Source organism: Neolamprologus brichardi, chromosome 22 (genome assembly GCF_056152115.1).
Source record: "Neolamprologus brichardi isolate AB-2024 chromosome 22, ASM5615211v1, whole genome shotgun sequence".
NCBI classification, from domain to species: domain Eukaryota; kingdom Metazoa; phylum Chordata; class Actinopteri; order Cichliformes; family Cichlidae; genus Neolamprologus; species Neolamprologus brichardi.
In genome coordinates, this window is record NC_142124.1 from 3,196,440 (window position 1) to 3,223,323 (window position 26,884).

General features: G+C 43.6%; 1 pseudogene and 1 gene segment (V, D, J or C); both read right to left on the bottom strand.

Moving 5' to 3' along the window:
* Positions 1-7,040: 7,040 nt before the first annotated feature.
* Positions 7,041-8,517, bottom strand: LOC148096588 (Ig kappa-b4 chain C region pseudogene; annotated as a pseudogene).
* An 8,250-nt stretch (positions 8,518-16,767) lies between these two features.
* LOC148096589 (Ig kappa-b4 chain C region-like) lies at positions 16,768-18,287 on the bottom strand. The segment is given in 2 exon segments: positions 16,768-17,230; positions 18,256-18,287. A coding segment is annotated over 1 exon segment (255 nt).
* Between the last annotated feature and the right edge of the window lie 8,597 nt (positions 18,288-26,884).

Below are 26,884 nucleotides of genomic sequence, written 5' to 3' on the forward strand. Positions count from 1 at the left end.
AAGGTTGTCAGGTTACAAGATAAATTGGTACAAATTGGAAGGCACGCCACTATCAGCATCATGTCACTCTAGATCCATTACTCCATTCAATTTTAAGTATTTACCTTCAGGTATGAAGTATTTAGGAATATTATTAAACCCAAAATTAGAGGATATTATGCTTATGTGTTTATGTTTAACAATCTAAAAAAAGAGATATGTGAAAACTTGAGGACTATATGGCAGAGATATTTTTTTATTTTTTATTTTTCCGCCTGTCCCGTTTGATTCTTTTGCCATCAGAATTATTGTCTAAAGGCAAAGAAAGATGCCCAACGGATTTACTTTACCAAATGGACCATCCCAGCCTTGTCGTATTGGTCCATTTGATTCACCTTTGTTTTTATTATTTATTTTATTTTATTTTCACTTGCTCCACATGGGACAGACATGACTGGGGGAAAGAAAAGGGAGAATGAGAGAGGGAAAGAAAAACAGCGGGGAAGAGGAACGGTGATAAAGGGCAAAAAACAAAAACAAACAAAACAGACAAAATACTTCTATCAATCACCTGGATCACCTGTTGAGACAGAAAAAAGAGAAAACAAGCACAAAAAGAGAGAGCGATATAATAAACAACATCATCGTGATGATCTAAGGGAATATAACAGTAAATACTAAATATTGAATATTATTGTGCAGCACGTAAGATCGACAGCGCACAGTGTGCTTTGAGGTAGGAGCCAAAAAGGGTGTAGTTTGTGTGTGTGAGCACCTGTGAGCGTGAGCGCGGCGGAGATATTTCAGTCGTGTAATTTGTAAAGAAGATTGGTGTAGAATTTTGTCATTCTCTGATAAATATATAAGAGAGGCCACGGGTACGTTTACTCAGTACAAATTAATAGATACATGGTACTTCACTCCTTCTAAACTTTATAGAATGGGAATCAGTCCCAATAATATATGCTGGAAATGTAGCTCAGATCCAGGGACATTTATGCATGCTATTTGGGAATGTGGGAAAGTTGAGAGTGGAGTGTGGGAGCCCCTCGTGGCCTCACAGGTCACAGAGCCCACCTTCTCCCACTGGTCTGCAGGCAGCATCAGGGTGCTGCTCCAGCTGTAGAGCCTGTCTGTCTGCAGCGCCCCGGGGCTCCTGCTCACTTTCCAACCAACGCCGCTGCATCTGCGGCCGTCAACGATCCAGGACAGACTTCAGTCTGAGGGAAAGCCCTTGTTGGCCAGACATGTGAGCGTGGCCTTCCCCTGCTCCAGCTCCTTACTGGAAGGGGCGAGCACCGTCAGGGTGGGACGGACATCACCTAGGAGACACCAATCAGCTTAGAGAACGGGTAACAGGTAGTTTCTGTCAGATGTTTTTCTGCTCCAACACTCACTCACACATTGTTTCACTTCCCTTTAAGAAACCTCTCAGCACAGAAATAACAGCAGTGAAATATGTCCAAACCACATACAGAAGGAAAAAAGTGCAACATTTTACAAAAGAGTGTTAAACTCACAAAATTGCAACTCACTCATGATTTTAAATGTTACATGAGTTTAGAAAAATAATTAATCACTAAAACTATTTACTTGATAAACAGAGATATTTACTATACATTTGACTTTAATCTGAATATGTCTTTAATTTTAGTCTGTTTAATTTTATTTGAAGAATTTTTATTCAAGTAAAATTGTGTTTATCCACAACTTACTGTGAAGAACAGAGAAACAATCATTGAAGGAACTGTTTTATTGACAGGAAGTAGGTAAACATTTCAAACATAAATTTAGACGTAAATTTCTGTCAGCCTCCTTGATATATCAGGAAAAACAACAAAATAAAGTTTTGATGTTCTTCTCTCACCCAACAGTCAACAATTGAAGCAAATATAAGATATTATTTTTATAACTTCAAAGGGTATAACCTCCTGAGACCCAGTAATTCATTTTTGTGCACTGTAGTACGCATTTAGTTTTTGCTTGTACCTCTCATACTCTACTTGCCACTCTTCTAAGACCTGATGTTTCTTAGAGAGGACAACAGTACCTTTAAAATGATATCACATGTGTGGGGGTGTGGCCTTGTCAATTGTCTTTTTCCCAACTTTTCAAAATGGCTGGCATGCCCACAAGCACATTTTATGGGAGAAAGAAAGGTAAGCATGATATTTACATTTAAAATGTTTTTTAAAATCAGATTTTGATTAATTTTCAAAAATAAACATCTAGTAAATAATTTGAGGGGTTTTTAAGAATTAAGCTTATTTAGTTTCACAGAGGAAATGACTAATTTATTAATGTGTACTCTAGTGCACGTCGGGACTTTGTACTTATATTTATTTCACTTTTTCCTAGTAGACAACTCTTTGACAAAGGCAGAGAGAATTCTTAACAGAATAATTGAGGGAGATTCAAACATAGATTTTTCAGAAGATGAGAGTCATGTGAGCCAGATAGGAGAGGGTGAGAACCCAGGAGGAGCCACACAAAGATTATTGAGATGCAGTGGCAGATGTAATAGAGAAAAACACAGGGCCACCTGAAATCTGTCGTCCTATCTGGTCCAAAACCAACATGTAGGAGAATCTGGAATTTTTGATTTTGCGTTAAAAATAAAATATGGGTAAAATGCAGAAATGTTTTCCAGTAAAGTAAAAAAACAAGAGTCGCAATTATAGCTGATTCCATGACACCTGATTGTTTCTACAAGATCACGTTTTTGCTGAAAGTTGTCAATGATCTCAATGTGCGAAAAGAACTCACAGTATCTGGAGTTCAAGCTCCTCTTGGCTGAGAAACCAGGGACAAACATGTGAACAAGACCTGAATAATACCAGTAATGAAGAGTTCTCTCCGAAAATCAAGAAAAGGAAGCCCCAACCAGATGAGAGTGTAACAAAATATGGTTCACTCCACTTGCCTGAAATGGTTAATAGTCCAAGGCATTTCAGTTGTAGAATGGTTCGGTGCAACAGTAAAACATATGTGAGATGTGGGAAGTGCCAAATGTTCCTTTGTGTCTCCAAATAAAAAAAATCACAGTACTTCCTCAGATATCATAAATGAATTGACTTTGTGAAATAGAGAGCCCAGTGGAATCACTTGTTCCTGAACCAATGGCTTACAGCTAGTGAAGTGTCAGTGACTTCTAAGTTGACCCATGATCTACATTTTTATGATATTGTTATATAAATAAGTTTTAATATCCTGCTTACAAAAATTTCAGTGGAGCATTTAATTTTCTTAAATAGCTCTTGAATTTTGTTAGTTTCACATTCGTGATCAATGAACTCCCCTTGTGAACTGAAGTGCACATGTTGTAAAATTTTAATAAAATTAGTTAAAAACAATTTTGTTTTTGTAATGTGTTTTTTACCATCCCAACACTTGATTTATCTGAAAAAAATCAAAATCAAAATACTTTTTTCCCCCCCTGGGTCTTTATACTTACATCCAAATCCCAGTCTGGTTCCTCCACCAAAAGTCCACCACAGTGATACAAACTCATTGAGCCGCCGTACAAAAACCTCTGACTGTAGAGAGACACGGCTCTCTGACTCTGAAACAAACAAACTCAACAAATCATTTACTCCCTGTGTAATTCTGACAGCTGATGAATCATTCTTTAGTAAAATTACACAGCCTTTATTTTAATTTTTCCATAGTGTTTACTCATTTTAATCCTATGTATAAAAAATGTTAACACGTGCAATGTTGTAAAAAAAAAAAAACCCTGATCCATTGATCAACCATATGACAAAAGTAAGTAAGTCAAATTTTATTTATGTGGCACCTTTCAAGACAAGGATCACAAAGTTTACTAAAGTCAAGTCTAATAACATGACATTTGGTTGCGTCTGCGTCCACAGATCTCAGACTCAGAGGGAGACAGTTCCAGAGTCTGGGGTCACTGTGGAAAAAGCTCTGTCTCCTTTAGTTTTCTGCCTCGTATGATGTACAGTAAGCAGACCCTGATCACAAGACCTCAGGGACCTGCTGTGGCTGTACGGCTGAAACGGTTTAATGATGTAAGCTGGTGCTTGTTCAGGAAGAACTCATGAAGACAGAGTCCACTTCAAGATTCCTATTCTGAGTTCAACAGGGAGCCAGTGCAGCTGGATGAACAACACTGTGGACATTGCAGCGACTTTATTCTTACAGAAGTGAACAATTAATTACAGTGTTGAAATAAATGAATAACAATTTCCAGTTCACAGGATGACATAACGGTCCTTAACTTAGCAATTTAAGTGAAGAAACAAGACAGAACGAGAGATTTGAGATTTGAAACTAAATCAATGCAGAGTCAAGAGTTACCCCAAGAGTCCAGACTAGTGATGGTAAATTTGATTCTTTTTACTGAATCGAGTTTGAATGAGTCACTCACCAAAATGAATCAGGTTTTTGGAGTCACTGAGTCAGTTTCCCAGAGAGTCCAAAAAATTTACATTTTCACTCAAACTTAATTTGTTTCTCTTTTCATGTAAATCCTACTGCTAAGATGAGTGACTGAAAAAGAAAAACAACTATTTTATAGAGCAAAAAAGAGCAAAAAAAATGAAGATTTCTAAAGGGAACATTTATTTTATTTATTTTTATTTTATTTTATTAGTATTTTCCTCAAATGTGTCAAATAGCTATGGAGAGCATCCTCACACAGAACATCACATCCTGGTTTGGGAACAGCTGTGTGAAGGACCAAAAAGCTCTTCAGAGAGTGATCCATACAGCAGAACTCTGCTGCAGGGTTGCTCTCTCCCCGCTTCAGGACACCTACACCAGGAGATGCCGGACTAGAGCAGCGCAGATACTGAAGGACCCGTCCCATCCTGGCAACAAACTGTTCCAACTTCTGCAATCTGGAAGAAGGTTCTGCATCATCCGGGTGAGGACAGAGAGACTCAAGAGGAGCTTCTATCCCAAAGCCATCCAGGCCCTAAACCATAACTGTCTGTTGTTTTTTCCCCACAATTTTAATTATAAGCGAGATATATTTCTACTAATGAAATTAGTTTGCAAACAGCAACAGGGATGAGTCAGTGAGTCAGTTGGGGTTGTGAATCATGATTCACGAGGCAGTAAAGTGATTCTCGAGTATTGAACGATTCGTTCATGATTCGCACACCACTAGTCCAGACAGACGATTTAAATGTGATTAAATGGTGCAAAGGACACAAATCTGTCCAGGTTAAGTTCAGTTCAACACCAAACCATTCTTCAAAAAATACTTATATTCAATAACATGTGAGCTGATAGATCCAAGTCTGTGCTGGAGTCAGTCAGATGATTTCCATAGAGAGGCACTTTGCATCAGCAGCACCATGCTCCAGTGCTCTGGGAGAGTTTATAGTCCTGAGAGTTGAACACTGGATGACTGACAGCTGTCCTTCATCACAACAGAAGCCACAGAAATCCTCCTCATCAAAAACATGACTTTGATCTGCGTCCTCATCTGGACTCTCCTCTGCTGCTGCTTCACAGGTAAAGTCCAGAGAATCAAACTCCTCTCCTCTATCAACATCTGTCCCTCTGAAATGAAGCCCACAAAACCATGAAGCTGCTTTATGTTTTTGTCTCTGTGTCCTCAGAGTCCAGAGGACAGATCACAGTGACTCAGCCTGGAGCAGTGAGCTCTGCTGTGGGAGCAACTGTGAGCATCAAGTGTACGACCAGTCAGGATGTTTATAGATCCAACCGTTTAGCCTGGTACCAACAGAAAGATGGAGGAGTTCCTAAACTGCTCATTTACCTTGTTAGCACTCGACAATCAGGGATTCCAGCTCGTTTTACAGGCAGTGGATCAAACTCTGACTTCACTCTGACCATCAGTGGAGTCCAGGCTGAAGATGCAGCAGTTTATTACTGTCAGAGTGAACACAATCCTAACAGTCAGTGGGTGTTCACACAGTGAAAAACAGTCGTACAAAAACTTCCCTCAGTCAGACTGAACAGAAACTGAAGTGACTGCTGCAGCTGGAAGATACTGCAGAGACTGATACAGTTCACTGAGGACACACACACACACACACACACACACACACACACACACACACACACACAGAGTGATAGAGTGAAAATGTTAATGCTGCTAAACAAAAAAGAAGTTGGAAATCTATCTGTATCTCACTCAATCAAATTTTGACCTTTGAGCTCTGCTTCATAGCGGCTCAAATACATGTGAACCAATTCCTGAATATTGCTCATTATGAAAACATTTCTTAAAGAAAGAGAAAAAAACACAAGTAAATCACCAAAATCAGTGAGTCACAATTGTCTGCATAACTTATAGAAATACTTCAAATAGAAACTTTAAGTCCAATTTTCTCAGGTTTGTAGATTTTTTTCTTTTTTGCTGTTCAATACTAGTCTGATAACTTTGTCTCGCAATTCCAATAAAATTGATTCATGTTTGTGGCTGTAATGTGACAAAATGTGGGAAAGTTCAAGGGGGCCGAATACTTTTGCAAGCCACTGTATGTGTGTCCTCATTAGGATAGGGATTTATATTGGTGTGAGGGACTGTAGCCAATAAGTTCTTATTGTTAAATGATAGTTATGAGATGGTGTGTTTCAGGTGATTTTACAGAAAAACACCAAAATAATGTACTGCATTACTTTAAAAAAGTACTCTGCATAATAGAATACTTTAAGATACCTACCTCAACACTGATCACGGCATTTGACTCATTCTTATATTGTGCTTTTCTACTCCACCTGAGAACTCAAACTGCTTTATATAACAAGCTACAACATGCTGAAACATTCATTAAACAGCATGCAATGACTTTGCATGAATAACGGCGGTGTCGCTCAATATTCTCAGTAATAAAATCATAATCTCTAAGTTCTTATCAATTCCCCTTCGAACTTATTCTTTAACATAAACTTCGCTTAACTTCATGTATTCAAAGTGACTTAATTCTACTGACTCATATTGACTTTCTACAGATAGCACACTGGTTTCCAATAAGAATCCTGGAAATCATTATTTAGAGTTTAATATTGACATCACCACAAAAGTAAGACAAACACTCGATTCTTATTTAATGTAGATTTTTTTATTCTTTAAAACTTTAAACAAACTTTAAACTTTAAACAAAGCAATGAAAAATGAGAGAAGAAATTGAAAAAAAAAAGCTACAGAATGCAGTGTGAAAGTAAGACCAGCATAAAAGTCACATATAGTTCAGGACTGGGAACACTGGTCTCTCCTGAGTGGCTCTGAGACCAGAGTGTGGGAGCCCTGGGTGGCCTCACAGGTCACAGAGCCCACCTTCATCCAGTGGTCTGCAGGGAGCCTCAGGGTGCTGCTCCAGCTGTAGAGGCCGTCGTTCTCCTGCACCACGGGGCTCCTGCTCTCCTCCCAGCTGATGCTGCCACTGCCATCCACCTTCCAGGACAGACTCCAGTCTGAGGGGAAGCCCTTGTTGGCCGGACACATGAGCGTGGCCTTCCCCTGCTGCAGCTCCTCACTGGAGGGACCCAGCACATTCAGGGCGGGGCGGGTATCACCTAGGAAACACCAATCAGCTTAGAGGACAAGAACCACAATTTGATTTTCTCCGTTAAGAAGTTTCTGTCAGGTATTTTTTCTGCTCCACCAGTCATTAACTCACACATTGTTTCACTTCCCTTTAAGAAACCTCTCATGCATATCAGCACAGAGAGAATCATCACACAGTTTGACCTGAAATATGTTCAAACTACACTGGAAATAAAAGAAGCAGATGTGGAAACATTTACAAAACAAGTTTAGCTTCAAAATCATCAGTTATCTACAACACATCACTTGTTAGAGATAAGAAACTTAATAGCACTACTTGAATGATGTAAATTAATTGTTTTTACTGCTTACATGATTTTAATGACATTTGAAATGATATCTGCTACAACAGAAACACCAGACGTTCTGCACACTGTCAAATTCCCATCTTTAACTTCTCGAAATAAAATAAGCAGATATGGCAACAATTATACAAGATGTTAAGCTTCAAAATCCTCCGTTCTGTATAAAACACAAGTTTTCTACTTACCTCATGTGAATTTCAGTCATTTATTGTAGTGCTTTTATGATTTCTAAGTAAATTCTACATTTTTACTGACTAAGTAAAAGACCAGAAATCTTTATCTTCACTCTGTTTAACTTGAGGACAGTTACATTTAATTCATCTTAGAAACAGTGACTGTGATTTCAAACTAGAAAATAATCACAGGCTGATGACAGTTTATATTATTTACACAATGCATTGTCTTTATGTCAGAAATGTCGACATAAAATCGAATTAAAGCTGATGGAGTCAGTCTCCAGTGTATAATGGTTATAATATTACCTCTACATGAACACTTCATTGTTATAAAGCTAACATTTAAACCTCGATATAGTTTCTTTAAAAACATTATAATCTTACTTCCAACTTGCAGTCTGGTTCCTCCACCAAAAGTCCACCACAGTGATACAAACTCATTGAGCCGCCGTACAAAAACCTCTGACTGTAGAGAGACACGGCTCTCTGACTCTGAAACAAACAAACTCATCAATATGAATTGTTTTTATCATAGCGTTATAACATATTAATAGTATAATTTTAAAATTAAAATAAACACAATAAAATAAAGTTCCAAAAATATAATTTGAGAATTTACATCTTATAGTTGTTAAGAAACATCACTACAAAAGCTCCCTGTCACAGCAGCGGGTTTTATTGGAAGGACCCAAACGCAGACTCAGATTCAGGGAGTGAGTTTTATTTAGCGTAAGTGAAGCACATAACAGGAACGGGTATGGCGTGAACAAAACTTGGGAAAACTACAAACCAAACCTGAAATGTGAGGAGACTGAGACAACACAGGGGATGGCCAGCAGGAAATGAGATGGGGATGAAACACCAGTGAGACGCAGATGCTCCAACAAAGAGCAAACACACACTAATACACACTCACAAGGAAACAAGGAAATGGCAGACAGGAGGAAGACACAGTTGATTCTAATTAGACGAGACTGGGAGGATGTAACCTGAAGACATTACCATAGAACCAAAAATACTAAGCAATGGGAGGAACAGAGAACATCAAACTCTGAACAATCACAAATAACCCAAAATAAACAAAACCACAGAACATTAATTAACCTAAAACATAAACATGGCGTCCAGAGACTCTGGACCACGACACTTCCACCTTCTTTCTCAAAACTCTAAACATTAAATTGAATTTTCAATCTACATTCACAAAACCTCAAACTGCACAAATACATCAAAACAGTTTTACGTGTTCTCACAAACACTCAGTGTCTTTAGATCAGTGGTTCTCAAACTTTTCACAGTGAGGACCACCTCATAAAATATGTCTCTTGAAGTACCACTCTTATGACCGACATTAAAGTATAGTAGTATAGGCCTGTTTACAGTGGCTTGCAAAAGTATTCGGCCCCCTTGAACTTTTCCACATTTTGTCACATTACAGCCACAAACATGAATCAATGTTATTGGAATTCCACGTGAAAGACCAACACAAAGTGGTGAACACGTGAGAAGTGGAACGAACATCATTCATGATTCCAAACATTTTTTACAAATAAATAACTGCAAAGTGGGGTGTGCGTAATTATTCAGCCCCCTGAGTCAATACTTTGTAGAACCACCTTTTGCTGCAGTTACAGCTGCCAGTCTTTTAGGGTCTGTCTCTACCAGCTTTGCACATCTACAGACTGAAATCTTTGCCCATTCTTCTTTGCATCTGGACTTTGACTGGGCCATTATAACACATGGATATGTTTTGTTTTAAACCGTTCCATTGTTGCCCTGGCTTTATGTTTAGGGTCGTTGTCCCGCTGGAAGCTGAACCTCCGCCCCAGTCTCAATTCTTTTGCAGACTCCAAGAGCTTTTCTTCCAAGATTGCCCTGTATTTGGCTCCATCCATCTTCCCATCAACTCTATCCAGCTTCCCTGTCCCTGCTGAAGAGAAGCACCCCCAGAGCATGATGCTGCCACCACCATATTTGACAGTGGGGATGGTGTGTTCAGAGTGATGTGCAGCGTTTTGCATTTTGGCCAAAAAGTTCCATTTTGGTCTCATCTGACCAGAGCACCTTCTTCCACATGTTTGCTGTGTCCCCCACATGGCTTGTGGCAAACTGCAAACTTCTTATGGTTTTCTGTTAACAATGGCTTTCTTCTTGCCGCTCTTCCATAAAGGCCAACTTTGTGCAGTGCACGACTAATAGTTGTCCCATGGACAGATTCCCCCACCTGAGCTGTAGATCTCTGCAGCTCGTCCAGAGTCACCATGGGCCTCTTGGCTGCATTTCTGATCAGCGCTCTCCTTGTTCTGCTGTGAGTTTAGGTGGATGGCCTTGTCTTGGTAGGTTTACAGTTGTGCCATACTCCTTCCATTTCTGAATGATGGCTTGAACAGTGCTCCGTGGGATGTTCAAGGCTTGGGAAATCTTTTTGTAGCCTAAGCCTGCTTTGAATTTCTGAATAACTTTATCCCTGACCTGTCTGGTGTGTTCTTTGTACTTCATGGTGTTGTTGCTCCCAATATTCTCTTAGACAACCTCTGAGGCCGTCACAGAGCAGCTGTATTTGTACTGACATTAGATTACACACAGGTGCACTCTATTTAGTCATTAGCACTCATCAGGCAACGTCTATGAGCAACTGACTGCACTCAGACCAAAGGGGGCTGAATAATTACGCACACCCCACTTTGCAGTTATTTATTTGTAAAAAATGTTTGGAATCATGTATGATTTTCGTTCCACTTCTCACGTGTTCACCACTTTGTGTTGGTCTTTCACGTGGAAGTCCAATAAAATTGATTCATGTTTGTGGCTGTAATGTGACAAAATGTGGAAAAGCCACTGTAACACCACACAGTTTACACGAGATAATTTTATTTCTTATACGAATGTTATTTATTTTAACTGTCACAAACAGGATGTGACAAATGATAATAATAACAACTGTACTGCATTAAAACATTCACAGCAGGTGGGATATCCAATCTTTAAGTGATGACTTATGAACCCTGCTTCAGGATCCAAACTATTCTGCATTTTTTAAGGCTGTTGTGTTTTTAACATGTCTGTTCTCTAAAACCTAAAAGAGGAATTATGGATTTGATCAACTGGTCCCTAAATGCAATTGACACCCTTTTCTCAACGAGAAGTTTGGGCTTGGGTGAGCCTGAGTGCTGAAGATATCTACCTATTCAGAACCATGGTAACAGGGTTCTTGCTGATCGGAGCTGGCTTGGCCCTGACTTATCGAAGAATTAAGAAAGCGGAACCGGCTGTTCAAATCCCCACAAGGCTGCCCGCTGGGATTGAAATGATGGGACGAGGCGTGAGTTTCTCAAAATGGGCTCATTGAGTGCAACACGGATAAGATCTTGGAGAAGCTTACGGCTGCCGTGAATACTCAGAATAAGACCTCAGAGCACAAACTGGATCACATCTTGGAGAAGCTCACTGTGGTCGTGAGTTCTCAGAATCGGCTCTTTGAGCACAAGAATGACAACATCATGGAGAAGCTCACTGCTCTCCAACGGGAGATTGAGAGACCAGTGTTGGACTGTTAGAACAGCTTTGAAATTCATATGAGTTGTTCGCACTAAAGTAAAAACCATCATCACTTCATGCGGCTATCCCTTTGGCGCCAGCTGCGGCCTCAAGGCTGGAGCTGAACAACAACACCTTGATAACAACTGTGTTTAGACTGTTCTTCCCATTCCATGCAAGGCCACCTGGGTTGGCTGGAAGACTGTTTACTTAGCCTGGCAGGGCGAAGGACACTGTCTCAGCTGAACTCTGGACACACACACACATACATATATACACATGCAGATGTACACTCATCCCCCCTCCAAACGCCTTCGACGCTTATTCCCTTCCGATGCTGACGGTGGATCAAGGAGACCAGCGCTTATTCTGCAGGCCCGGATGCACTGTCTACACTGGCTGTCTCTCACTCTTTATCCACCCCTGTTGCTTGTCATGTGTTTCTTTGGTGTATTAAGAGTTTTTCATGTGCAGAGGTGTTTTTTTCTGTTCTCAAACTGATCTCCCTGTTGGAGCTCAGTCTGGGGGGAGTTATTTTTTTCTCCTTATCTTTCCTCATGTGGTGCATTTTCCATTGTTATACCTCTCTGACCTGTCTTCCCCATGTGATGTTTTTGGGTAATGTAAGTATGGTTGGAGGGTAAGATGGCGCTGCCATTGCGTGCAATAGGTCGGCAGCCTTAACATGAAAGTATATTCAGCCTCCCCCGGACCCCCTAGACACCCTCCTTGCACGACGCCTGCCCCTGCAATGCATAAGCCATAACCATCATAGTTTAATCAAATGGCTGTGATTCACTCGACTGCCACTTGTCATGAGTCGCTGTGTGGCAGGCAGGAGTTGGACCCAAAATGCAGGCACTCTGGCATGAGGTTTAAACCCCCCTAAACAAAACAGAACCCAAGAAAGTAGCCCAAACACAGTCCAGTTCAGGCGGCCGACCACACGGAAGGCAGTGGCGGCGATGTGGAAACAGTTCTGAAAAAGTTCAGGGGGCCGGCCCGGAGGCTGACGGCACAACAGTCCAAATTCGGGCGGTTCAGGGGGCCGGCCCGGAGGACGACGGCCCAAGAGTCCAGAAAACAGTTTTGGGGGCCGGGCAGGCGGGAGGCACCGGCGGCGACGGAGCAGGTCAGGAGGCCGGCTGGGCAGGAGGCACCAGCGGCGACGTAGTTCAGGGGGTCGTCCATGACGGCAATGATGTCCAGTCATCGGCCTGGAAAGAGGCCGAACAGAGCGTGCAGGACGAGCAGGCCGGACAGGACGAGCAGGCCGGACAGGACGGACAGGACGTGCAGGGCGGACAGGACCACACGGCATGAAGACCTCAGGCGCAGACGAAGCTAGATGGAGTGAGGCAGGACCAGGCGACGCTGAAGGCGAAGACTCGGAGGCCGGACCAGGCGACGCAGAGGCTGAAGCTGGACCAGGCGGAGCCGAAGACTCGGAGGCTGGACAAGGCGGAGCCGAAGACTCGGAGGCTGGACCAGATGAGGGAGGCGCTGCAGGCGACGGCGCGGGAGCCGCAGGTGGTGGCGCTGCAGGCGACGGTGCGGGAGCCGCAGGTGGTGGCGCTGCAGCGGAGGCAGGTTGCTGGACGGGCCCCTCGGACCCTCCAGCGGAGGCAGGTTGCTGGACGGGCCCCTCGGAGCCTCCAGCGGAGACGAACAAAGGCTGGTGCGGTTCTCCAGAACCCCCACCGGGAACAGGTGGCTGGACGGGCCCCTCGGACCCCCCAGCGGTAACAGGCGGCTGGACGGGCCCCTCGGACCTGTTTTGTGATGACCCTCCTCCGGGATCCCCCCCTATCAAAGGGAAATACACCGCTCTGAAGGTGCTGCTGCTGCGGGACTACTCCCCCTCCGATGCAGAGCGGGCTGAGAAACTCCTCTCTCTCTCTGGCCTGGGTGATGGTACCGCTCTCGAGCTCATGGAGAGCACGCTGTCCTTGCTAGGAACGGATGACGGCGGATTCCTCTTCACTCACGTCTTCCTTGAGCTGGCCTTGACAACTCCCCGCTGCTGGGTGCGAAGGATTCCCAGTCACTTGCAGAAGAAGTGGATCACATTCTCCTGGCTACCAGGAGCTTTGGCATCCAGACGACAATTCCCGACTCATCGACGGCATCTCCCGCGCCCCCACCGATTCTCCCGGGGGCCTCCAACTCATCGATAGTGGCTGGGATCGCGGTGTCATCGAAAAGGGTTGTGTTTTTACCATCAGCGTGACAGCGCTGTGCCGCAGTTTTAAGGCCCAGGGAAATGAGCCCGCCACTTCCCTGGGCCGCCTGTAGCAGCTGTGACCGCTGGCGATAAGGAAAGGCTGCACTTCATAGAGGACTCATGCTCGGGGAGACGTTTTCTGGTTGACCTCGGCTCCCAGAAGAGCCTCGGGAAGGCTCGTGTCGTCTTTGCATACCTCCACAATGGTATATTATTTAATCTTAAAAAAAAATATGGACATTTCCCGCGTACCACCTGAGAGAGCCCAAGTACCACTTGTGGTATGTGTACCACAGTTTGAGAAAGACTGCTTTAGATCATGCACAGAACCAGTTAAAATGAAAATACTGCTGAGCATTACACACTACATCACAAAACAGAAAATAACATGTTCAGGACATGAAAGTCGAGTCTTTCCAGTCTCACAGGTTGTCCTGTTATTCTACAAAACATTTTAACAAATGATATCTGCGCTGTGGTCATGTTTAACTTTCCAACCTGTGGTCAGCATCATGCATCAATGTGAATCACTGCAAGGTTTTTTGTACTGAGCGAGTTTTTCAAAACTCTAAAATAACTTTTACAAATTGTTCCTTTTCTTTAATTTTTTTGAAATGTCTTTCACTTTTGAGTCCATGTTTACATGCACAGGTGTAGTTTGAAAAACATTGACCTTTCTATTTATTCTGGCCTATTTTTTTACATGTAAACAGCACTTTAATTTGTTGACAGGTCATTTTCTAACTTCTTTCAGGGTGAAGATTCTCAGAAACTCTGTTCATGTGTTTGTGAGTAGATAAGTACAGTATTTCTTTTTCTTATGTGAACAAAATCAGATTGTGTCTTACAAGGACAAATGTGTGTGCTTTTATCTTCAGGCAACACTGTCTTATAGTTAGCATGTTTGGGTTTTTTTGGGCATGTTTCCCATCATTGGATAGTAAAACAGTGAAGACAGACAGGAAAGTGGGAAAGACACACATTAAAGGGCCACAGGTTAGACTCAAATCCAGGCTGCTGCCCCCTCCCATGACCCACTGAGCTAAACTGGCACCCTGCACAGTCCTGATTGGCCAACACTTGGATTGGGGTGAGGAAATCTCCTTTCCAAAAAAATCGTTCTTTTGAAATAAATTACAGTGGACATTGTGAAAAACTGATTAACTGATAAACAGCATCAACTATTTGAGCCAAGTAGCTGTTGTATTCAGTCAGTTCATTTCCATAGAGAGGCACTTTGCATCAGCAGCACCATGCTCCAGTGCTCTGGGAGAGTTTATAGTCCTGAGAGTTGAACACTGGATGACTGACAGCTGTCCTTCATCACAACAGAAGCCACAGAAATCCTCCTCATCAAAAACATGACTTTGATCTGCGTCCTCATCTGGACTCTCCTCTGCTGCTGCTTCACAGGTAAAGTCCAGAGAATCAAACTCCTCTCCTCTATCAACATCTGTCCCTCTGAAATGAAGCCCACAAAACCATGAAGCTGCTTTATGTTTTTGTCTCTGTGTCCTCAGAGTCCAGAGGACAATATACATTGACTCAGCCTGGAGCAGTGAGCTCTGCTGTGGGAGGAACTGTGAGCATCAAGTGTAGGACCAGTCAGAATGTTTATAACAGCGACTTTTTATCCTGGTACCAACAGAAAGATGGAGGAATTCCTAAACTGCTCATTTATCGTGCTAGCAGTCGACAATCAGGGATTCCAGCTCGTTTTACAGGCAGTGGATCAAACTCTGACTTCACTCTGACCATCAGTGGAGTCCAGGCTGAAGATGCAGCAGTTTATTACTGTCAGAGTGAACACAATCCTAACAGTCAGTGGGTGTTCACACAGTGAAAAACAGTCGTACAAAAACCTCCCTCAGTCAGACTGAACAGAAACTGAAGTGACTGCTGCAGCTGGAAGATACTGCAGAGACTGATACAGTTCACTGAGGACACACACACACACACACACACACACACACACACACACACACACACACACACACACACACACACAGAGTGATAGAGTGAAAATGTTATTGCTGCTAAACAAAGAAGAATTTGGAAATCTATCTGTATCTCACTCAATCAAATTTTGACCTTTGACCTCTGCTTCATAGTAGCTCAAACACATGTGAACCAATTCCTGAATATTGCTCATTATGAAAACATTTCTTAAAGAAAGAGAAAAAAACACAAGTAAATCACCAAAATCAGTGAGTCACAATTGTCTGCATAACTTATAGAAATACTTCAAATAGAAAATTTAAGTCCAATTTTCTCAGGTTTGTAGATTTTTTCTTTTTTGCTGTTCAATACTAGTCTGATAACTTTGTCTTGCAATTCCAATAAAATTGATTCATGTTTGTGGCTGTAATGTGACAAAATGTGGGAAAGTTCAAGGGGGCCGAATACTTTTGCAAGCCACTGTATGTGTGTCCTCATTAGGATAGGGATTTATATTGGCGTGAGGGACTGTAGCCTATAAGTTCTTATTGTTAAATGATAGTTATGAGATGGTGTGTTTCAGGTGATTTTACAGAAAAACACCAAAATAATGTACTGCATTACTTTAAAAAAGTACTCTGCATAATACAATACTTTAAGATACCTACCTCAACACTGATCACGGCATTTGACTCATTCTTATATTGCGCTTTTCTACTCCACCTGAGAACTCAAACTGCTTTATATAACAAGCTACAACATGCTGAAACATTCATTAAACAGCATGCAATGACTTTGCAGGAATAACGGCGGTGTCGCTCAATATTCTCAGTAATAAAATCATAATCTCTAAGTTCTTATCAATTCCCCTTCGAACTTATTCTTTAACATAAACTTCGCTTAACTTCATGTATTCAAAGTGACTTAATTCTACTGACTCATATTGACTTTCTACAGATAGCACACTGGTTTCCAATAAGAATCCTGGAAATCATTATTTAGAGTTTAATATTGACATCACCACAAAAGTAAGACAAACACTCGGTTCTTATTTAATGTAGATTTTTTTTATTCTTTAAAACTTTAAACAAACTTTAAACTTTAAACAAAGCAATGAAAAATGAGAGAAGAAGTTGGAAAAAAAAAAAAGCTACAGAATGCAGTGTGAAAGTAAAACCAGCATAAAAGTCACATATAGTTCAGGACTGGGAACACTGGTCTCTCCTGAGTGGCTCTGAGACCAGAGTGTGGGAGCCCTGGGTGGCCTCACAGGTCACAGAGCCCACCTTCATCCAGTGGTCTGCAGGGAGCCTCAGGGTGCTGCTCCAGCTGTAGAGGCCGTCGTTCTCCTGCACCACGGGGCTCCTGCTCTCCTCCCAGCTGATGCTGCCACTGCCATCCACCTTCCAGGACAGCTTCCAGTCTGAGGGGAAGCCCTTGTTGGCCACACACATGAGCGTGGCCTTCCCCTGTTTCAGCTCCTCACTGGAGGGACCCAGCACATTCAGGGCGGGGCGGGTATCACCTAGGAAACACCAATCAGCTTAGAGGACAAGAACCACAATTTGATTTTCTCTGTTAAGAAGTTTCTGTCAGGCGTTTTTTCTGCTCCACCAGTCATTAACTCACACATTGTTTCACTTCCCTTTAAGAAACCTCTCATGCATATCAGCACAGAGAGAATCATCACACAGTTTGACCTGAAATTTAACTTCTGGAAATAAAATAAGCAGATATGGCAACAATTATACAAGATGTTAAGCTTCAAAAGCCTCCGTTCTGTATAATACACAAGTTTTCTACTTACCTCATGTGAATTTCAGTCATTTATTGTAGTGCTTTTATGATTTCTAAGTAAATTCTACATTTTTACTGACTAAGTAAAAGACCAGAAATCTTTATCTTCATTCTGTTTAACTTGAGGACAGTTACATTTAATTCATCTTAGAAACAGTGACTGTGATTTCAAACTAGAAAATAATCACAGGCTGATGACAGTTTATATTATTTACACAATGCATTGTCTTTATGTCAGAAATGTCGACATAAAATCGAATTAAAGCTGATGGAGTCAGCCTCCAGTGTATAATGGTTATAATATTACCTCTACATGAACACTTCATTGTTATAAAGCTAACATTTAAACCTCGATATAGTTTCTTTAAAAACATTATAAACTTACTTCCAACATCCAGTCTGGTTCCTCCACCAAAAGTCCACCACAGTGATACAAACTCACTGAGCCACCGTACAAAAACCTCTGACTGTACAGAGACACGGCTCTCTGACTCTAACAGACTGAATTAAAACCAAAAGCTCTCAAGACTTAACCAGACATATATCTCAGTAATCCTCAAGTCAACTCTGATGTTTTATATCATTTGTTAATATTGATTTTAACATTTATTTTGAAGGTAACTTTGTGTCTTCATGAAAATTGATCTAAAAACTATTTTAATGATTTTTGTTTTCTGGCACACTGAACAGAAAAGTCAAGATAACCACAAGAAAGAAATCTGATAAAATAAAAGAGGTTTAAGTTGGACTTACTTCCAACTTGCAGTCTGGTTCCTCCACCAAAAGTCCACCACAGTGATACAAACTCATTGAGCCGCCGTACAAAAACCTCTGACTGTAGAGAGACACGGCTCTCTGACTCTGAGACAAACAAACTCATCAATATGAATTGTTTTTATCATAGCTTTATAACATATTAATAGTATAATTTTAAAATTAAAATAAAATAAACACAATAAAATAAAGTTCCAAAAATATAATTTGAGAATTTACATTTTATAGTTAAGATACATCACTACAAAAGCTCCCTGTCACAGCTGCGGGTTTTATTGGAAGGACCCAAACGCGGACTCAGATTCAGGGAGTGAGTTTTATTCAGCGTAAGTGAAGCACATAACAGGAACGGGTATGGCGTGAACAAAACTTGGGGAGAACTACAAACCAAACCTGAAATGTGAGGCGACCGAGACAACACAGGGGATGGCCACCAGGAAACGAGATGTGGATGAAACACCAGTGAGACGCAGATGCTCCAACAAAGAGCAAACACACACTGATATACACACACAAGGAAACAAGGAAATGGCAGACAGGAGGAAGACAGTTGATTCTAATTAGACGAGACTAAAGTACAGTAGTATCGGCCTGTTTACAGTGGCTTGCAAAAGTATTCGAACTTTTCCACATTTTGTCACATTACAGCCACAAACATGGATCAATTTTATTGGAATTCCACGTGAAAGACCAACACAAAGTGGTGTACACGTGAGAAGTGGAATGAAAATCAGACATGATTCCATACATTTTTTACAAATAAATAACTGCAAAGTGGGGTGTGCGTAATTATTCAGCCCCCTGAGTCAATACTTTGTTGAACCACCTTTTGCTGCAGTTACAGCTGCCAGTCTTTTAGGGTCTGTCTCTACCAGCTTTGCACATCTACAGACTGAAATCTTTGCCCCTTCTTCTTTGCAAAACAGCTCCAGCTCAGTCAGATTGGATGGACAGCATTTGTGAACAGCAGTTTTCAGATCTTGCCACAGATTCTCGATTGGATTTAGATCTAGACTTTGACTGGGCCGTTCTAACACATTGATATGTTTTGTTTTAAACCGTTCCATTGTTGCCCTGGCTTTATGTTTAGGGTCGTTGTTCTGCTGGAAGGTGAACCTCCACCCCAGTCTCAAGTCTTCTGCAGACTCCAAGAGGTTTTCTTCCAAGATTGCCCTGTATTTGGCTCCATCCATCTTCCCATCAACTCTGACCAGCTTCCCTGTCCCTGCTGAAGAGAAGCACTCCCAGAGCATGATGCTGCCACCACCATATTTGACAGTGGGGATGGTGTGTTCAGAGTGATGTGCAGTGTTAGTTTTCCACACATAGCGTTTTGCATTTTGGTCTCATCTGACCAGAGCAGCTTCTTCCACATGTTTGCTGTGTCCCCCACATGGCTTGTGGCAAACTGCAAACGGGACTTCTTATGGTTTCTGTTAACAATGGCTTTCTTCTTGCCACTCTTCCATAAAGGCCAACTTTGTGCAGTGCACGACTAATAGTTGTCCTATGGACAGATTCCCCCACCTGAGCTGTAGATCTCTGCAGCTCGTCCAGAGTCACCATGGGCCTCTTGGCTGCATTTCTGATCAGCGCTCTCCTTGTTTAGCCTGTGAGTTTAGGTGGACGGCCTTGTCTTGGTAGGTTTACAGTTGTGCCATACTCCTTCCATTTCTGAATGATGGCTTGAACAGTGCTCCGTGGGATGTTCAAGGCTTGAGAAATCTTTTTGTAGCCTAAGCCTGCTTTAGATTTCTCAGTAACTTTATCCCTGACCTGTCTGGTGTGTTCTTTGGACTTCATGGTGTTGTTGCTCCCAATATTCTCTTAGACAACCTCTGAGGCCGTCACAGAGCAGCTGTATTTGTACTGACATTAGATTACACACAGGTGCACTCTATTTAGTCATTAGCACTCATCAGGCAACGTCTATGAGCAACTGACTGCACTCAGACCAAAGGGGGCTGAATAATTACGCACACCCCACTTTGCAGTTATTTATTTGTAAAAAATGTTTGGAATCATGTATGATTTTCGTTCCACTTCTCACGTGTTCACCACTTTGTGTTGGTCTTTCACATGGAAGTCCAATAAAATTGATTCATGTTTGTGGCTGTAATGTGACAAAATGTGGAAAAGCCACTGTAACACCACACAGTTTACACGAGACAATTTTATTTCTTATATGAATGTTATTTATTTTAACTGTCACAAACAGGATGTGACAAATGATAATAATAACAACTGTACTGCATTAAAACATTCACAGCAGGTGGGATATCCAATCTTTAAGTGATGACGTATGAACCCTGCTTCTGGATCCAAACTGTTCTGCATTCTTTAAGACTGTTGTGTTTTTAACATGTCTGTTCTCTAAAACCTAAAAGAGGAATTATGGATTTGATCAACTGGTCCCTGAATGCAATTGACACCCTTTCTCAATGAGAAGTCTGGGCTCTGGTGACTTATCGAAGAATTAAGAAAGCGGAACCGGCTGTTCAAACCCCCACAAGGCTGCCCGCTGGGATTTAAATGATGGGACGAGGCGTGAGTTTCTCAAAATGGGCTCATTGAGTGCAGCATGGATAAGATCTTGGAGTAGCTTACGGCTGCCGTGAATACTCAGAATAAGACCTCTGAGCACAAACTGGATCACATCTTGGAGCAGCTCACTGCGGTCGTGAGTTCTCAGAATCGGCTCTTTGAGCACAAGAATGACAACATCACGGAGCGTAAGGTTGATAACATCATGGAGAAGCTCACCGCTCTCCAACAGGAGATTGAGAGACCAGTGTCGGACTGTTAGAACAGCTTTGAAATTCATATGAGCTGTTCACACTAAAGTAAAAACCACCATCACTTCATGCGGATACCCTTTGGCACCAGCTGCGGTCTGAAGGCTGGAGCTGAACAACAACACCCTGATAACGACTGTGTTTAGACTGTTCTTCCCATTCTATGCAAGGCCACCTGGGTTGGCTGGAAGACTGTTTACTTAGCCTGGCAGGGTGAAGGACACTGTCTCAGCTGAACTCTGGACACACACAGACATATAAACACATGCAGATGTACACTCATCCCCCCTCCAAACGCCCTCCACGCTTATTCCCTTCTGATGCTGACGGTGGATCAAGGGGACCAGCGCTTATGCTGCAGGCCCGAATGCACTATCTACACTGGCTGTCTCTCACCCTTTACCCACCCCTGATGCTTGTCATGTGTTTCTTTGGAGTATTAAGAGTTTTTCATGTGCAGAGGTGTTTTTTTCTGTTCTCAAACTGATCTCCCTGTTGGAGCTCAGTCTGGGGGGAGTTATTTTTTTCTCCTTATCTTTCCTCATGTGGTGCATTTTCCATTGTTATACCTCTCTGACCTGTCTTCCCCATGTGATGTTTTTGTGTAATGTATGTATGGTCGGAGGGTAAGATGGCACCGCCATTGCGTGCAATAGGTCTGCAGCCTTAACATGAAATTTCCCCTTGTGGGACTAATAAAGGTATCTTATCTTATCTTATCTTACATTTTAACTGTCATGGTCCGGGTGAGTGCGGGGTTTTTCCACTGCTGGGCTCCACCTTCAGGCGGAGACTTCCATCAACCTTCAAACCTGACTGCAATCAAGTCACCAGCATTTAAGACCAGCACTCACAACAGACCTCTGCCAGATCTTCAGCTAACCCACGTTAGTTCTAGGCCGCCAAGCTCTTGAGAGTTTCCCTAACATCTGCATTTCTACTCAGTGTTTTCTCTCTGTCTTAGTACCTGCCTGGCTGTCACGCTTTACAAACAGGAGAGATGCATCTCTGTCTGGACACTGGGTTTCTGCTATCAGGTTGCACTCCCTTCATCGTGGCCCTTCATCTGCCTCGCTGCCAGGGCCGTTGCTCCAAGTATATTCAGCCTCCCCCGGACCCCCTAGACACCCTCCTTGCACGACGTCTGCGCCTGCAATGCATAAGCCATAACCATCATAGTTTAATCAAATGGCTGTGATTCACTAGACTGCCACTGGCTGTCTCTTCTCTTTTTTTTTTTTTTTTGCCTGTCCCGTTTGGCTCTTTTGCCATCAGAATTATTGTCTAAAGGCAAAGAAAGATGCCCAGCGGATTTACTTTACCAAATTGACCATCCCAGCCTTGCTGCAATGGTCCATTTGATTCACCTTTTATTGTTTATTTTATTTTCACTTGCTGAATACGGGACAGACTTGACTGGGGGAAAAAAAGAGGAGAAAGAATGAGGGAAAGAAAAACAGCTGAGAAGAGGGACGGGGGAGAAAAACCAACAGAATAAGCAGAAAAAAAATACATATATCGATCAACTGGATCACCTGTTGAGAAAGAAAAAAGAAAACAAGCAGAAGAAAACGAGAGTAACATAATAAACAACATCACGATGATCTATGGGAATATAACAGTAAATACTAAATATTAAACATTATTGTGCAGCACGTAAGATCGACAGCACACAGTGTGCTTTGCTGTAGGAGCCAAAAAGGGTGTAGTTTGTGTGTGTGAGCACCCGTGTGTACACTTGTGACCATGGACGCGCTTGTTTTTTAAAAGGTTCCTTCATGTAATGATCTGCTAGAGGGTGTGGGGGTCCACAGCCCCGTCCTCCAGGGCATGAAGCAGGTATGGAGGAGATCAAGACTCCAGAGGCCCCCAGAACACAAGAGACCAAGGAAGACCAACAGAGGGGCAGCTGTGCTACTGTCCCAGAAAGAGCTGAGGAGAGTCCCAGATGAGGGGTCACTCAGCAGCTGCGGAGCAGAAGCCAAGGGGGTTTGCAATGACGTGCCCATGAGCTCCGCCGGCAGCCAGCTGCTCCTGAGTGACCGAGCCCCCGGCCGAGAGCCAACGCACCGATGTCTGAGGGAGTCCGCCCCCGGCAGGGGAAGTGGTGGGGGGAGATAGGCCTCCAAACCTTGGAGGGCCTGAGATGTCCCCATCATCTGATACCCAACCTGACATATAGACACAGACATACAGGCACACACAGATACAAACATCCATTCCCACCCTCATGCTCTCATATGCACTTACTCCACACTCAACCAACGTGGAGACAGACATAGAGAGACACTGAACACACAATCACACTCCCCAAGCGTACTCTACGAACCGGGTCTAGGTACCCTTGCCCCTGGAGGGGGGGAACTGCACCCAGACCCAGGTGGTGTTACCCTTTTCCCTGCGGTGGGGAGAAGCAGACCGCCCCGACTCCGCAGCAGCAGGGAGGCCCCACATTCCAGACCCCAGTCGGACGACCAACTCCTCCTCCTAGCCCCCCCGCTCCAGCAGAACGCACATCCCTCCACCCGCTCATTGTAGTGTTGATGCATGTGTGTTCTAAGGTGCATTTAAAACCCAGGAGGGCATGGAGCTACCTGCCAGAGAGCAGCAGGTAAGCGCATAGCCCCTCCTGATAGCCCTCAATGTCTACGTGTATTTAAAATTGAGAGGTGGGCAACGACGCCAGGGGTGAGGTGTACACCCTGATAGTAATTTGGATTCCGTGTAGCGTGCCCACCCCCAAGATCCTATATGTATGTGTAATGAGAGTGTGAGTAATGTGAATGTCTAAGTTGTGAGATAAAATTGAGGCAGAGGCAGCCAGAAGGTTACGGGGGGGGTTACCTCCTCTGCACCCTGGTGACACACCCCTACTCCAAGGCCCTGCATGTGTGGGTGGTTGTGGTGGAGCGGGAAGAGGGCGGCAGCTGGAGATGGGGAGGGAAGGAAGGGAGGGGCAAGTGACCCCTCCCTTGGGCCAGCTCCCCCGCTGACCCCAGTAGGCACCCCCATACTCCGCGACCCGCCAGGGAAAGGGGGCCCAGGCCCATCCAAACCGGGGCCCAGTGAAGCAGCGCCGCCCGGCCCCACAGAGCCCGTGACAGTCCACCCAACCCCACCACAGAGAAAACTGCACCCATCCCATCATCCACTCATCTTCCAGACTACATAAGACAATAGACGCCCAGGCTGAGATCTTCCTCCACCTGGCACCCTGCGCCAGGGCTGGGCGCCCATACACCCACCCGCCCACAACCCCGGCAACACACCAACCAGGACCCAAGCCCCCGAGGCCCGGCCAGGGCCCCAGGCCAGAGCCGGAGCGCCCCCAGAACCTCACGCCTGTCCCGGACCCACCCAGGGGCAGCCAGGCTACCAGATCAGTAACCCACATCCGTCAGCACAGACCCTCCCCTAGCCCTGCTGCACGCAGCCACGAGGAAACCATCACCTAAGAGCCAACAGAGCCCCTAATTGGCCATGACTGCTACCCCGGGTTGAGCCCCCAAGGAAGATGCTCCTGGGGAATCCCCCGACGCCCTAAGCCTGTCCCTACCCCCTGTCTCTTCTCATTATAGTGACTCTGTGTAACTCCACCCAGGCCGCTGCCCCTTTTTCTCTCCCCAGGATCTGTACTTAAACTCTTGCATCTAGTCATAGCACACTGTCTGAGATTCAGGTTTCATAGTTCACAGTTCATAGCCTTTATAGTTCCTGCATTGTAATTAAACTAGGCACTGTAAATAAAGCACTGTATTCACGTCAGTTTTGCCTACTGTTTTGTGATGACCCTCCTCCGAGATCCCCCCCTATCAAAGGGAAATACACCGCTCTGAAGGTGCTGCTGCGGCGCTACTCCCCCTCCGATGCAGAGCGGGCTGAGAAACTCCTCTCTCTCTCTGGCCTGGGTGATGGTACCGCTCTCGAGCTCATGGAGAGCACGCTGTCCTTGCTAGGAACGGATGACGGCGGATTCCTCTTCACTCACGTCTTCCTTGAGCTGGCCTTGACAACTCCCCGCTGCTGGGTGCGAAGGATTCCCAGTCACTTGCAGAAGAAGTGGATCACATTCTCCTGGCTACCAGGAGCTTTGGCATCCAGACGATAATTCCCGACTCCCCTGTGCCCCCACGATTCTCCCGGGGGCCTCCAACTCATCGATAGTGGCTAGGATCGCAGTGTCATGGAAAAGGGTTGTGTTTTTACCATCAGCGTGACAGCGCTGTGCCGCCTTTGCAGTTTTAAGGCCCAGGGAAATGAGCCCGCCTGTGCTCTGTAGCGGCCGTGACCGCTGGCGATAAGGAAAGGCTGCACTACATAGAGGACTCATGCTCGGGGAGACGTTTTCTGGTTGACTCCGGCTCCCAGAAGAGCCTCGGGAAGGCTCGTGTCGTCTTTGCATACCTCCACAATGGTATATTATTTAATCTTTAAAAAAAAAAATGGAGATTTCCCACGTACCACCAGAGAGAGCCCAAGTACCACTTGTGGTATGTGTACCACAGTTTGAGAAAGACTGCTTTAGATCATGCACAGAACCAGTTAAAATGATAATACTGCTGAGCATTACACACTACATCACAAAACAGAAAATAACATGTTCAGGACATGAAAGTCGAGTCTTTCCAGTCTCACAGGTTGTCCTGTTATTCTACAAAACATTTTAACAAGTGATATCTGCGCTGTGGTCATGTTTAACTTTTCCAACCTGTGGTCAGCATCATGCATCAATGTGAATCACTGCAAGGCTTTTTGTACTGAGTGAGTTTTTCAAAACTCTAAAATAACTTTTACAAATTGTTCCTTTTCTTTAAATTTTTTTGAAATGTCTTTCACTTTTGAGGGCATGTTTACATGCGCAGGTGTAGTTTGAAAAACATTGACCTTTCTATTTATTCTGGCCTTTTTTTTTACATGTGAACAGCACTTTAATTTGTTGACAGGTCATTTTCTAACTTCTTTCAGGGTGAAGATTCTCAGAAACTCTGTTCATCTGTTTGTGAGTAGATAAGTACAGTATTTCTTTTTCTTATGTGAACAAAATCAGATTGTGTCTTACAAGGACAAATGTGTGTCCTTTTATCTTCAGGCAACACTGTCTTATAGTTAGCATGGTTTTTTTTGGCATTTTCAGCATTTTTCCCATCATTGGATAGTAAAACAGTGAAGACAGACAGGAAAGTGGGAAAGACACACATTAAAGGGCCACAGGTTAGACTCAAATCCAGGCTGCTGCCCCCTCCCATGACCCACTGAGCTAAACTGGCACCCTGCACAGTCCTGATTGGCCAACACTTGGATTGGGGTGAGGAAATCTCCTTTCCAAAAAACCGTTCTTTTGAAATAAACTACAGTGGACATTGTGAAAAACTGATTAACTGATAAACAGCATCAACTATTTGAGCCAAGTAGCTGTTGTATTCAGTCAGATGATTTCCATAGAGAGGCACTTTGCATCAGCAGCACCATGCTCCAGTGCTCTGGGAGAGTTTATAGTCCTGAGAGTTGAACACTGGATGACTGACAGCTGTCCTTCATCACAACAGAAGCCACAGAAATCCTCCTCATCAAAAACATGACTTTGATCTGCGTCCTCATCTGGACTCTCCTCTGCTGCTGCTTCACAGGTAAAGTCCAGAGAATCAAACTCCTCTCCTCTATCAACATCTGTCCCTCTGAAATGAAGCCCACAAAACCATGAAGCTGCTTTATGTTTTTGTCTCTGTGTCCTCAGAGTCCAGAGGACAGATCACAGTGACTCAGCCTGGAGCAGTGAGCTCTGCTGTGGGAGCAGCTGTGAGCATCAAGTGTCG